Here is a 13,908-nt window from a genome sequence, read left to right as displayed (position 1 = left end):
TCCCTTGTTTGTGCACGATCGGTTCGGCGAACATCCGCTACATCGGTGTCCAGAGCCAGACATCTGTTTCGAGGGGTTTTCATCACACACACAACATCCCAGACAACATAGCGAGACCAGCGGGCTCTCCATGGATTGTTGTCGGGTCTAGGAGACGACACAGACGGAGGAGGGAAAGAAAGCAGAAGCGGGGCCGCAGATCTGGCGTTATGCTAAGGCTAAAAAAACAACCATACAAGCCCTATACAGAACTTTTTTTCTGCACTGAAGGAGCTGCTTTTAATCTCATTGTAGATGTGTATAGTGACAATAAAAGGCATTCTATTCTAGAAATAACAATTTCATACTGTACTCACCATTTAATTTGACATCTTTGGGCTGCAGGAAGGGAGGAGGAGGAGAATGAAACGGAAGGTGGTTATTGTTTAGAAGGAGCCTCCTTATGCAAATCTTTTCTTTGTAAAATTGTCGAGATGGTGGATTTCGACATGCTGTACATTAGCGAGATTGGTCACACAAACAGCACTCTCATATTTCCACACAGTTTCCATCTTCATTTCGGTTGTGATCGCTTTCTTTACCTTCTCTTCCTTCCTTAGCAATTATGTGTCTTGCTTGCATGGTCTTAATGAATTATATATATAGGTAAATCACTGCAATGACCGAAATTACATCCACAAACGAATGTATCTGGGCTATGACTGACGCTACTAATGCTCTCGGTTGTTTGTTTACAATCGCGCAAGCGGATACACGTGACCACATCCGGGTCGTAACGCAAGATGTTGGTCGTAAATCAAAACAAAAATTTTTATTTTAAACTTCCCGATAATTTATTATAAACACTTTTTTAAATAAATTCTTTAGTTAATTTAAAGTACCGGCATGCAAAGTTACTTCTTCATCTGAAAGATAGCGCTGTGGTTTCGTCATTATTTACATCCGTATTCATCGGCAAAACCGGCATTGCGCTGGAAATCTTGAATCTGAAAAGATACTCGTTGTATAAACCGACCCCCAAACTCCAAGCCAAAAATCTAGGATGAAATTCTCTGCTTATATAACGGGATGTACGGTAACATTTGTTTTACTTGGAACCTTTCAGTAGTGAGGCACATTGCAGATCTTCTTATATAATACGCTTACATGGCTGTCTGTTTTCTCTGCCCAGGATTTTAAATCACCTGTAGCTCGCAAACCGTTTGAACTATTGACCTGAAATTCAGTACATGTATACTACGTGCTGTCTACTATCCACTTTCAGGGTGATTAACCTCCGAGGTTATTCCTCTTTTTATTTTATTGTTGAGTCAACTCTCAGCAGCAGGGCACATGCGTATAGTGCCATTTTTAACCCTACCACCTTCGCCGTCACTTTCCCTACCTCTTCATATCTTAAATCATTCTTGATGCATATTGAAGATTTAAGTGGCAGCTTTAAGTGAAATAAACGTAGTAAGTAATTGCAAAGCAAACACTGACTTAATCGGTTTTAATGCAGAAAGATGCTGACGAAAGACATGATGCGGGCCACTAGGATGGAGAAAAGAAGAGCTGCTTAGGAAGCAGCAAGCACATCAACCTCTGAGCAAACGAATGCTAAACGCACAGAGAGAGTAGGAAAACTAAGAATGCTCAAGTCAAGTGTATTCACTGCACGTTATCATGCAGTACGCCGTTACTGGTTCAAGGATAATATAAAGTGAATTAGTTTGAACCCTTAACCTTTGTCCATTGCCTAGATCCACTAGAGGGCTGATGACTGAATTATGGTAAAGGTGCTTCTACTAAATGTTGAATGTTGACTTAAATCAGTAAATAGTCCTTTCCTTTCAATTGAAATTAGCTTAAAAGAGTTTGTGTGTTTTATGCTGTGGTGTTCATTTTCAGAACATTACATTTAAATGCATAAATAACCAACATTTTAATGCAGTGGTTCTCAAACTTGGTAATGTAGGACCCCTGTGCCTTCAAGTTTTTATTACCCTCAATTTTCACAATCAGTTATTTTACCTCAAATCAATAGCATTTAATTTGCTGCTGATTTTATTTTAGTTCTGTTTTTCTGAATTGAGAAAAGGATAGCAGTGTGATTTTACTTTTATAAGACATTTAGAAATACTAGTATTTTTTCTGTAGCTTTAAAAACACGACTCTTTAGTTTTTTTCCTAATAATTTGCTTTTTTCTGTGTAGTTAGTTCCCTTAATTGTATCCTAACAGTGACAATTAGCAAGAAGCAGAGCAGTCACTCAGGAAAATGGCACTGAATGTTTAAAGACTGCAGCTACTTCAGCGTCAGACTTGCTAATGCGCTTTATTAGTAACAAATGAATGAAATAACCAAAACACCTTCTAAAGTGGCTGGGAAGGCATACTAGGTTAGGCAGGCAAAAGGTTGACAAGCCGCCCAGCCAGCTTATCCCTTTTAATAATAACCAAAGTAAAAGCTGTGAAATGGGGGAAAAGCAACAGAAATACAGTTAATGTCAGCCTTTTAACAAAGCAAGTGGAAGCAATGGAGTTGAAGCTTTGTCCTTCTCGAACTACGGGTCAAGTACTGACACAACCTTCCTTGGATGGTTCCTTTGGCGGCTTTTGGGTGCTATGATGGAAAGAGAAGATAATGCTTAATGTCAGCGCCCTTTCTTCTAGGGGTGGAACTGCTGACCACACCAGAGCCGGGAAGGTGGTCCCAAGGCACAGATGCATGAGAACTTGAAAAAGCAACATGGACACTATATGACAGGAAAGATTAAAACCAGATAAAAAAATATGAAGTTATCCAAATGTAACATCCATAAAAGCTTGGTATATTCTACTTAAAATTTATCATACTGATCCCAAAACACAGAAACTGGGACATTACAGTTTGCCTAACTAGGCTAGGAATCCAATTAAAAGAGGAGTTGGCTGGAGAAAAAAAAACAAAAAAACTGCCACACATGGGGTCCCCAGGGATAAGTTTGAGAACCACTGTGTTAAGTCAATAAAATCTATATATATATAATTCACTAAGGCAAGACACCCATGGATAGCGGCGTGGATTCACTAAGCTGGTGACAAGTAAGACGCCCATGGTGCACGCAGGAAGGATCCACGCCCACCAACTCTAAGACCATTGGATACGACGACAACTCGGACGCGACGACACAGGAAAAACAGCGTCCTTTATGTTCATCTGTCGTAGAGTCCACATGCACCTCTGAGCCACATTAACTGTCCATAGAGGCATGTTTCTAGCGCAAGTGAATCGCTATATGCAGCGTGTTAAACAGTTTGCGAGGGGTATCCCATGGGATCCTTAAAACAATCCTTTAAAACTGAGGTTAAAACACAATGAAGGAAGCAGTCTTTAAAAACCAATAAGCCCTGTGCCTCTGTTTCATTACCGTCTCACCTGCATCACCAATGCAGGCCCTGCAACAGTCAAGACGCTCTCTCAGTAGCTGACCTTCTCTGTGCCTGACCGGTTCACACAGAGGCACCACATGACCAGGCGGTGTGTATGCTTCGAGAATGAGGGTGGACGCGGCAGGACTATCTAAGAAGAGGCATGTTTGTCGCGGATGTGAATCATTGTATGCATCGTGTAAAACAGTATCCGAGGGGTTTCCCATGGTCTTAGACTTGGTGGCCGGGTCTCTGTCAGTTGCTCTTGCGACCGGGCACATGACCAGGCGGTGTGTATGCTTCAAGTGCGAGGGTGGACGCGACAGGACCATCTAAGAAAAAGCATGTCGTGGATGTGAATCGCTGTATGCGGCGTGTAGAACAGTTTGCGAGGGGTATCCCATGGTCTTACAGTTGGTGGGCGGGTCTCTGTTAGTTGCTCTTGCGAGCGGGCACATGACCGAGCAGTGTGTGTGCTTCGAGAGCGTGGGTGGACGCGACAGCACCATCTAAGAAGAGTCATATTTGTCGCAGATGTGAATTGCTGTATGCAGCGTGTAAAATATTTGTCGCGAATGTGAATCACTGTATGCGGCGTTTAAAACGCTGTATTGTATGTTGCCCTCTCCAGAGTTACATCTTTTCATTCACCTACAGTCGTATACACAATGAAGTAAGCAGTCTTTAAAAACCGAGTTTTCGGTTACGACGCACGACTGCGTGCACCATTGCAAACTGTTTTACACGCTACATACAGCAATTTGCATTTGCGACAAACATGCGTCTTCTTAGATGCTCCTGCACTTTGTACACACCCCCCTCCCACCTTGCTACTACCATGGTTGGGTGTCTTGGTTGATTATATATAGAAAGGCAGCCAAAACCGCATAGAGCAATGAAAAGTCTACGTGAGTCACAGGTGCATCTGGACTGTGCAAAGACGACAACGACTCGAGTGACGAGTTGGAGGTGGGCACATGAGCAGGCAGTGTATACTGGATGAGAAATCAGCAGACTAGCATGATGGAGGGAGCGGAGTGGACGTCGTCCTCCTCTCCTCCCGTTCCACCCTCCGCACCTGAGCGCCACACGGACGATCGTGTGTCGGTTCGTTCTGTGCATTGTTATAATGTTGGTGTTTTTCTTGCTGATTTTTTTACATTACTGATTTTTCAAATGTTAATTTTCTTTCTGTGCTTAAAAATCATTAAAAAACCAACCTGATTATGCGGCGTATTGTACACCGCAGGTTTGCTAGTATTTTTTAAAAAGCCATGGTGATCAAAAGACGTGGTGGTTGTTAAATACAGCAGATATTCAATTTGGTGCTATTGCAGAAAACAAAAAGGTTTGTTTTACTGCCATTTAGGGTCACTTGCTGTTTTCTAAACACCTTCCATCTTGTTTTTCTGTTTTGTTTGTAGGACCCCACTACAAGCTGCTGTCTTTGCAGACAACATCCATGGCCTGCAGCTTCTGCTCGGCCATGGAGCCGATGTAAACATTGTTGATGAATCTGGAAGATCTGCCCTCATGATGGCAGCTGATTCTGGACAAACAGAAGCTGTAGGTAAGAATGAGACCGAATTACTGGCTTATGTGTCTGCAGAAAGTGGAATGGGCATGTTAACACTGTTTTCTTACCAATGTTGTGATGGTTCTGGTATTGAATTCAGTATTTTTCTGTGTTCAAAATTTTTTTCACTTTTGCAAATTTTTGGTATATGTCCTAATTCCTGCTGCCTTCACATGCAGTGGGAGTTTTTAGACTTGCCGTTTGGGACATAACACTTTCTCAGTTTGCCCTATTCATGTTCGTTTCTGTGTGGAATTTTGAGAGAAATGCACATAAAACAAAGATTTGGATTATTTTTTTAAGACCGCATGATGGAGCACTAATTAGCTTTGTTACCACATCCATCTTGCATCCTGAGTTTGAATCCCATGTCAAGTTCTTGTCCTTATGTAATTTGCACATTCTGAATATGACTGAAAAAAAGGCTTGAAACCCTTAGTGACCTTGAACCGCATTAAACCGGTTTGAAAATTTTATGTTAGTCATTTTCTTTTGAAGGTCAAAACCACAGAAAAAAAAGTTTGTCCTAAAGCATTGGAAAAATGGCATTTGTAGGTGGGCTGATTCATTTTTTTTTATTTAGCAAAATGAGGTAAGAGTTCATTGTTAGTGATGAACGAAAATACTAAGTTTCATTTCATGAAGTTTCTTTAAATTGTTGCCAAAATTCATTTCACAAGTGGTTTAACAATTGCAAAATTCAAACAGTTTTTTGGGGTGTTGAATGTATTTTTGGGTGGAAAAATCAGGAATACTACTGTATAAACCCTTCTTCACACTTTCGTGTTTACCTGTGTTTTTTTCTGTAGCTGCACAAAGCATGTAATCCATTCCACACTATTAAAGTCAATTCTGTTTTTACATCATGCTCAAATCGCCATGAAGGAGTACAGTGTGTGTTGTTTAAAAAGTAACATGTTATACACATAGATACACCCAAACACACCATTGTGTTCATTATTGTTTTCTGCACAGTAAATCTCAGTATTCGGAAAGTTCTTGCTACTAAAACGTACACTTCCATTACCTAGCAACTGCCTTATAATAGTTAAGGATATGTACATTTCTGTTGATTTAAACTCAAACCCCAAATTTTTATTTAAAAAGTAAATGACAGGAAAAATTAATACATGAAAACCTCTCTTATGTGAATTGTACAAATTTTGCTAAAAGCAAAACACAATTTGTTTTTATGCGGAGCAAAACACAGTTTCAGTATAGTATAGTTTTGCTTTATCACTAGTCATGGCTATGTCAGACTTAGAAAAATGGCATTATAACTTTACTTACAAATCTTAGTACTGGTGGCTACATTCTGGAAGGGTACGATGACTCACTGGAAAGCTGATAATTGCACATAGAACTTTACCACAATTTATTGCAAATTTAACAGAACTTGCACATGTATTTATGTATGTACAGTGGTGTGAAAAACTATTTGCCCCCTTCCTGATTTCTTATTCTTTTGCATGTTTGTCACACAAAATGTTTCTGATCATCAAACACATTTAACCATTAGTCAAATCTAACACAAGTAAACACAAAATGCAGTTTTTAAATGATGGTTTTTATTATTTAGGGAGAAAAAAAATCCAAACCTACATGGCCCTGTGTGAAAAAGTAATTGCCTCCTGAACCTAATAACTGGTTGGGCCACCCTTAGCAGCAATAACTGCAATCAAGTGTTTGCGATAACTTTCAATGAGTCTTTTACAGAGCTCTGGAGGAATTTTGGCCCACTCATCTTTGCAGAATTGTTGTAATTCAGCTTTATTTGAGGGTTTTCTGGCATGAACCACCTTTTTAAGGTCATGCCATAGCATCTCAATTGGATTCAGGTCAGGACTTTGACTAGGCCACACCAAAGTCTTGATTTTGTTTTTCTTCAGCCATTCAGAGGTGGATTTGCTGGTGTGTTTTGGGTCATTGTCCTGTTGCAGCACCCAAGATCGCTTCAGCTTGAGTTGACAAGCAGATGGCCGGACATTCTCCTTCAGGTTTTTTGGTAGACAGTACAATTCATGGTTCCATCTATCACAGCAAGCCTTCCAGGTCCTAAAGCAGCAAAACAACCCCAGACCATCACACTACCACCACCATATTTTACTGTTGGTATGATGTTCTTTTTCTGAAATGCTGTGTTCCTTTTACGCCAGATGTAACGGGACATTTGCCTTCCAAAAAGTTCAACTTTTGTGTCATCAGTCCACAAGGTATTTTCCCAAAAGTCTTGGCAATCATTGAGATGTTTCTTAGCAAAATTGAGACGAGCCCTAATGTTCTTTTTGCTTAACAGTGGTTTGCGTCTTGGAAATCTGCCATGCAGGCCGTTTTTGCCTTTCTTATGGTGGAGTCATGAACACTGACCTTAATTGAGGCAAGTGAGGCCTGCAGTTCTTTAGAAATTGTCCTGGGGTCTTTTGTGACCTCTTGGATGAGTCGTCTCTGCGCTCTTGGGGTAATTTTGGTCGGCCGGCCACTCCTGGGAAGGTTCACCAATACAATACAGTTTATTTTTGTATAGCCCAAAATCACACAGGAAGTGCCGCAATGGGCTTTAACAGGCCCTGCCTTTTGACAGCCCCCCAGCCTTGACTCTCTGAGAAGACAAGGAAAAACTCCCAATAAAAACCTTGTAGGGAAAATGGAAGAAACCTCGGGAAAGGCAGTTCAAAGAGAGACCCCTTTCCAGGTAGGTTGGGCGTGCAGTGGGTGTCAAAAGTAGGGGGTCAATACAATACAATATACACAACAGAACAATTCCTTAAGACAGCATAATAATAAAAATTTTTGAATTACGGTTTAACAGTAGATGATTTGACATAATTAGGTTTCGATATTTTTAGAGTCCTGGAGACCTCATCCATCTAGCTGCATCTCCATTTGGCCATGCCACGGCTGAAACATTGCTCCGATGAAAGGACCCCTCTTTCCCATGATTCCTGTGATCCTCCATCAGGGATGACTTTACCATAGGCAGGCAAACAACTTGGCAGGTGGGCCTTGGCACCAATGGCCACATTTGGGTACCGAGAAAACCACTGTTCCATGTTTTTGCCATTTGTGGATAATGGCTCTCACTGTGGTTCGCTGGAGTCCCAAAGCTTTAGAAATGGCTTTATAACCTTTACCAGACTGATAGGTCTCAATTACTTCTATTCTCATTTGTTCCCGAATTTCTTTGGATCTTGGCATGATGTCTAGCTTTTGAGGTGCTTTTGGTCTACTTCTCTGTGTCAGGCAGCTCCTATTTAAGTGATTTCTTGATTGAAACAGGTGTGGCAGTAATCAGGCCTGGGGTGGCTACGAAATTGAACTCGTGTGATACACCACAGTTAGGTTATTTTTAACAAGGGGCAATTACTTTTTCACACAGGGCCATGTAGGTTTGGATTTTTTCTCCCTAAATAATAAAAACCATCATTTAAAAACTGCATTTTGTGTTTACTTGTGTTATATTTGACTAATGGTTAAATGTGTTTGATGATCAGAAACATTTTGTGTGACAAACGTGCAAAAGAATAAGAAATCAGGAAGGGGGCAAATAGTTTTTCACACCACTGTATATACATGCAAGGAACTTTAACATTGTACTGCTCCACTCTTATCAAACAGCATTTCAGGTAGTGGATGTTCATCACTGTCATGTCTTGATGGGCATCTATCTCTAAAACATTCTGCTTAGGTATCCGCAGGATTTTTGATTTTGTTGGGGGCATCCTGGGTAAGCCCAGAAAGTGGCATTTAAACAGACTAAGAGAGAGATTTATTTGTTTGCCACTGTCATTTTTGCAAGCTGCCATCTTATGACTAATGTCTGGCTTCTGTACTGGTGGGCCATACTGAGATGTGCAGTGCCTTACCTTTGGTCACATTAAACTCTGTGAATAAATTAGATGCAACTATTTCCAGCTGTATTTATACATTATAATCCTTAACATCAAAGTGAAAATAATTTTTAAAATCCTGAGAAATTATTAAAGTTTAATTGGTAAAATACCTGTTTTGGATAACTGAATTTTCCTTAAGGTAATGCATCATCTTGCTCATGTGCAACCAGACACCCTACAGATCACACACCAGGCTAGTTGGCATCCACTTGACATCAGCTGCTATGGTTCTGATTCCTTCAGAATAAACCCATCTGTTCCTGGAGGATTCCACTGCTAGCAGTGTATGGCAACAAAAGAATTCCCCATGGCTGGAAAGGTGCTTTCAGGAAGGGTCTAGGATAAAGTTATGGAAAGGCATAAGCTTGGAAAAGGATGCAGAAACATTTCTAAGGCTTTAACTATCCCTCTGAGTAATGATACACTTAGCAGGTCAAAAGCGGTGGTAAATGAATTTTTTGTCAACCTAAGCCACACTGGGAGTTTTTAGGCATTTGGGAGAAGAAACAATTTGAACTGGATATCTCTTTTCAATTTTAAATTTGTATTGATGTGACCAATTGTTTTTTTTTCTTGTTCTGCAGAACTTTTGTTACGTCAGGCAAATGCTGACTTGACACTGCTGGACGTCAACAAGAACACTGCTCTGCATCTGGCCTGTAGCAAGGTGAGTGTGGATAATAGACATCAAGATGAGCACTCATGATTTTTCACACCAAAAATAGGATGTTAAACATGCTTATTGCTGGTGGTGTTTTTGAACCTCCTTTAACTCAGTCACTAATATTTGTTTGTTTATTATTTATTAAACAGACACATTCCCTTTTTGTCACATGTTCACAGTGATTGAACTGAGCGGTGGGACTGTTGGTATATGCAAATAAAGGCCATTTGTATAAGTGAAGTAAAAGGAGCAAAGTTTGTTGAAGCACACAGAAATGATTTTTAGCAAGTGCACTGTAAGGGCTCATTTATACTTCACGCTCAGAACGCGTACGCGTCCGCATCATGGCTGCCACGCGTTCCCAGCGTTCATTTCATGCGTCCTCTGAGCAGGTCCTCGGAAATTAACGCGACGCATGCGCGAGTTGCAGTACCAGCAAAAAGTCGGGGCGAGTGTGCTAAAAGTCGGAACGTGACGTCAGAGTCTCTGTTTACTATCTACATGTGACAGCAAGCCTCTATGGAGATCCTTCGGGGATCGATGTGCGCTTTGCTGTTTGATAAATGGTTCAAAGTGTTGAAGCAAAATGCCGACATACAGATGCATTCGTGGTGCTTTTATATTCAAGCGTCGCATATTCCCGATCGTAATGACACGATACATTTTAAAAGTCTCACATACCATCTTTTGTGTCGTCTTTTTTAATTTTTTATTTTGCAACTTAACAACAGCAACATAATGTATAGCGTTATATTTGAACCACTGAGAAAAAAATAAAGGACACAGTGAAAACGTGTATTTTGTGATTAAAGTGGAAATTTCGACTTTAATCTCGAATTGTCCACTTTAACCTCGTAGTTTACTTTATCATTAAAGCAGACCGTCGTAAACGTCATCCCAGTTTTTAATCGCTACAAGCTTCTTGGACCTGACAGCTGCGGCAAGCAGCAAAAGATCACCACACAGAACAAATTAAATGTATGATATTCCAACTCTCTGCACATTTAGAATCTTTAGATTCATACTTGATATCCCTTTCATGATGAAATGCATTAAAGTGTGTATGTTACATTTTACATATAGTTTCATTTAAATAATGAATACTGTTAATAATTACACACATGGGGGTGACAAGGTGGCGGAGCAATAGCACTGCTGTCTCGCAGGGAGTTACGTTGCTGGTATTTCCTGCTTGTATTCCACACTGTGCTCCGGTTTCCTTCCAAAGATAAGCAGATTTGGGGATTTGGTGCCGCTAAAATGACGCTAGTGTATGTGTGCTTGTATTCACCTTGCGATGAGCGGAGACCTCGTCCAGGGATTGTTTCTCAGTCGTGCCCAATGCTTGTTGGAATGGACACATCCCTGGATTGATGGATTTAATCAATAAACATCCTTTTCACAGATATTGCGGTAAGGTGTTATCGGAATTTAATAGGTGTTCTAGGCAATTCACAACACAGAGAAGCCGAACATGTTTTCACCACGATAATATCTCGCACTGCCACCTGGTGGATTCCTCCAGATTTACGTAAAGAACGCACGCAAGTATAAACACTACAACGCTTGCGTAGCAGGAGCGTCCGCTGCAGCATGCGTCGCGTTAAGTATAAATGAGCCCTAAGGCTCAAGTGCTTGATATGCACTGTGGCAGTGAGCATAGTCAATTTTGTGAAACTGATTCAGTAAGGATGGTATTTAACACAAATTCCTGAAGCATACGAAAAAACTCGTAATCCCGGCCCACCTTAATCCCTTCGCACTTCTCCATCAGCGTCTTTTGTTTTGTAAATCTGTCGATCACCACAGATTCCAAATAACGATATACTGTATTATTTACCCTATACAACTCCAGGAACCTCACACACAGATAAGGAGCCTTGGCTTGAGCTGGGAGAATGTCTTGCCTAAGCTGAGCTCGTCTAGGTGTGGGATGGGGACAGCAGGTTGCTTGCTGTTTGTGCTGATCGACGAATTCACAAAACAAAACATGCTGATGGAGATGCGAAGGAATATAAGGTGGGCCGGGATTACATGATTTCTCGTAGGCTTCAGGGATTCTAGTGTTAAAGAGCTATCTTTTGTTTTTTCTCCATACAAAAACCTTAAAACTCCCAAATACAATTCAAACACCACTCTCACACGAAACATATTCCAAAGGAAACTATGCTGTTTTACTTATCATTACTTATTGTAATATTTGACATAATGTACAAAGCAGGACTCAGACAATTGGATTGTAGCAGGGTGATGAAGTTGGCCATATTTGCATTTCATTTCACTGTGTCCACCATGTATGGCAATAAATCTGAGATAAATGTATTACATTTTTTAATCTCTGCCCAGCCTTGCCTTTTTGAAAAAGCCAGCAATGTTTGTGTAAAAAAAAAAAAAAACAAAGTTAAAAAGAAGACAAAAAAACATGTAAATTAACTGTTGGAGCCAAGCCATAATTGAACATAATGAAGTACAGTTTTTTCTATTATAGCTGGTGGAGTTACTGTTTTTCAGAATGCGATAAGTAGAGATGACGACCACGATTTAAGTAATTAGTAACTATTTGGTAGACATTTATTCAATCCTACACTATGTTAAGGCAGTACTAACTTTTGGCTTCAGTGCTAATAGAGAGCCAAGATTTTTAGCAGTTTCTAGCTTTTAAATAAATTACCTTTGTAACGTTATAAATACCCTAATTTGGTGACATCATTTAATATAAATAATAATAGCAACCTAGTGGCATCTTGAGGAATTAATCTAGTTTCATTTCATATAAAAAAAGAATATCAGAGTTTTAAAGAGCTTTATTTATTGAATTATACAAGCATATACAAAAACTGCTCGTGTTTCCCGCCCAAAAAATGTTAAGTCTTGGGGGAGTCTCATTCATGTTTGATACCTTTGATAACTTTCATTTAATTAAACTTATTTATACTAAAATTAACCAATTTATTAAAACTAAAATTGAAATGTAATTGTTATATCATTTAAGTCCAAAATGTCTTTGAGTTGCTGCACTTAAAAGTAAAAAAAAAAAATATCAAGTGCAAAGGTTTAAATGAAGTAAATTGGAAACAAAAAATTCATAAAATGGTAAATTCAAAATAGTTAATCAAAAATTTCCTTATAAACAACATTTTTGGTAAAAAGAGTTTCCTTTCCTTGCATTAGCTCTTCCTGGTATGGAGTAGTTAAAACCTTCACTTTAACGTCACACGAACACCAGACTCTTGAAAAGGCAACAAAGTTGTCCATGTCCAAATACAGGCTCAGATAGGTAAATCCCTACTTTGTCCATGGTTTGTCCTTGGGATTTGTTGATTGTCATGGCAAAAGCAGCCTTAATGGGAAATTGGCGTTGTTTAAGTTTAAAAGGTAATTCCAGGTCAGAACTTGTAAGGTCAATTCTGGGAATCAAAACAGTATTGCCAGTATGGGATCCCGTAAGCACTTGCGCCACAATAACATTTTCTCTCATGCTGTTCACGAACAACCGTGTACCGTTGCATAAACCTTGTTTAGTATTAAGGTTTCTTAATAGCAAGACTATTGTCCCTACTTTAAGGTTAAGACTGTGTTGTGGTAATCCACCCGGGTTAATAGTGTTTAAATATTCTAATGGGAAATTAAGATGCTCAGTTTTGTCTTTAGAATCAACACTGTCAGTACTTAAAAAGACGTGGCTTTCCCCAGGAAGCAATCCAATCACTTGGTTATTTATCTGGTCAACATCAAAATGTTGTATATGCGGTGGCGTGCGCGTTCGGTCAGCGGTTGTATTGTGCACGGCTTGCTTCTGGCCTCTGCCATCTGTGCATATATACAAACATTACTACACGAAGGTAGTATATGCGGTGGTGTGCATGTTCGGGTGGCGGTTTTATTGTGACCTGAAGTTTAGTTTACTGACTCTGGGAAGCCGCTGGATTTGACTCGGGGGGCACTGTGCGTGTGCTTCTGGCCTGTGGCATCCGTGCGTATATACAACCTTCGTTTAGTAATAAAGATGATGATTTACCTTCCCACTAATGTGAAACATGGCCTCATCACTGAAGATAATCAAGGAACAAAAATCTTCATTGGTCTCCAAATTTTGCTGGATGACACGTCTTATCCCCTCGTCTAAGGGCCTGATCCAACTGCAGACAATACGGTTTCAAAACTAACTGGTGTCAGAGAATTCTCCATGCACTTGACTTTGGTATCTGTAACTCATGACTTGCTCGTCAAACTGATTTCGATGGGCTCCGAGTGAACGCAGTTTGCACTTTGTCAACATTCTCAGCAGAGGAGGAAGTTCAAGGTCACCCGATGCTTTTACCTTTGCAGATACTCACAGTATCCCGAAATTGCCGGTACCATTGACAGATGTTATTGTCATTCAGA

The 13,908-nt window shown here is 40.0% G+C and overlaps 1 protein-coding gene across 2 annotated transcripts in view; it reads left to right on the top strand.

The window, feature by feature from the left end:
* Window positions 1–13,908, top strand: part of ankrd52a (ankyrin repeat domain 52a) — a 93,345-nt gene that overhangs the window by 70,598 nt on the left and 8,839 nt on the right. For both annotated transcript variants that reach the window (XM_039746672.1, XM_039746673.1), the window contains exons 24-25: window positions 4,817–4,962; window positions 9,443–9,525. In XM_039746672.1, the coding sequence (XP_039602606.1) occupies window positions 4,817–4,962; window positions 9,443–9,525 (229 nt within the window). The remainder of the gene's footprint in view (window positions 1–4,816; window positions 4,963–9,442; window positions 9,526–13,908) is intronic.

This window comes from Polypterus senegalus, chromosome 3, assembly GCF_016835505.1.
Source record: "Polypterus senegalus isolate Bchr_013 chromosome 3, ASM1683550v1, whole genome shotgun sequence".
NCBI classification, from domain to species: domain Eukaryota; kingdom Metazoa; phylum Chordata; class Cladistia; order Polypteriformes; family Polypteridae; genus Polypterus; species Polypterus senegalus.
This window is presented reverse-complemented; position numbering and strand designations above follow the sequence as displayed.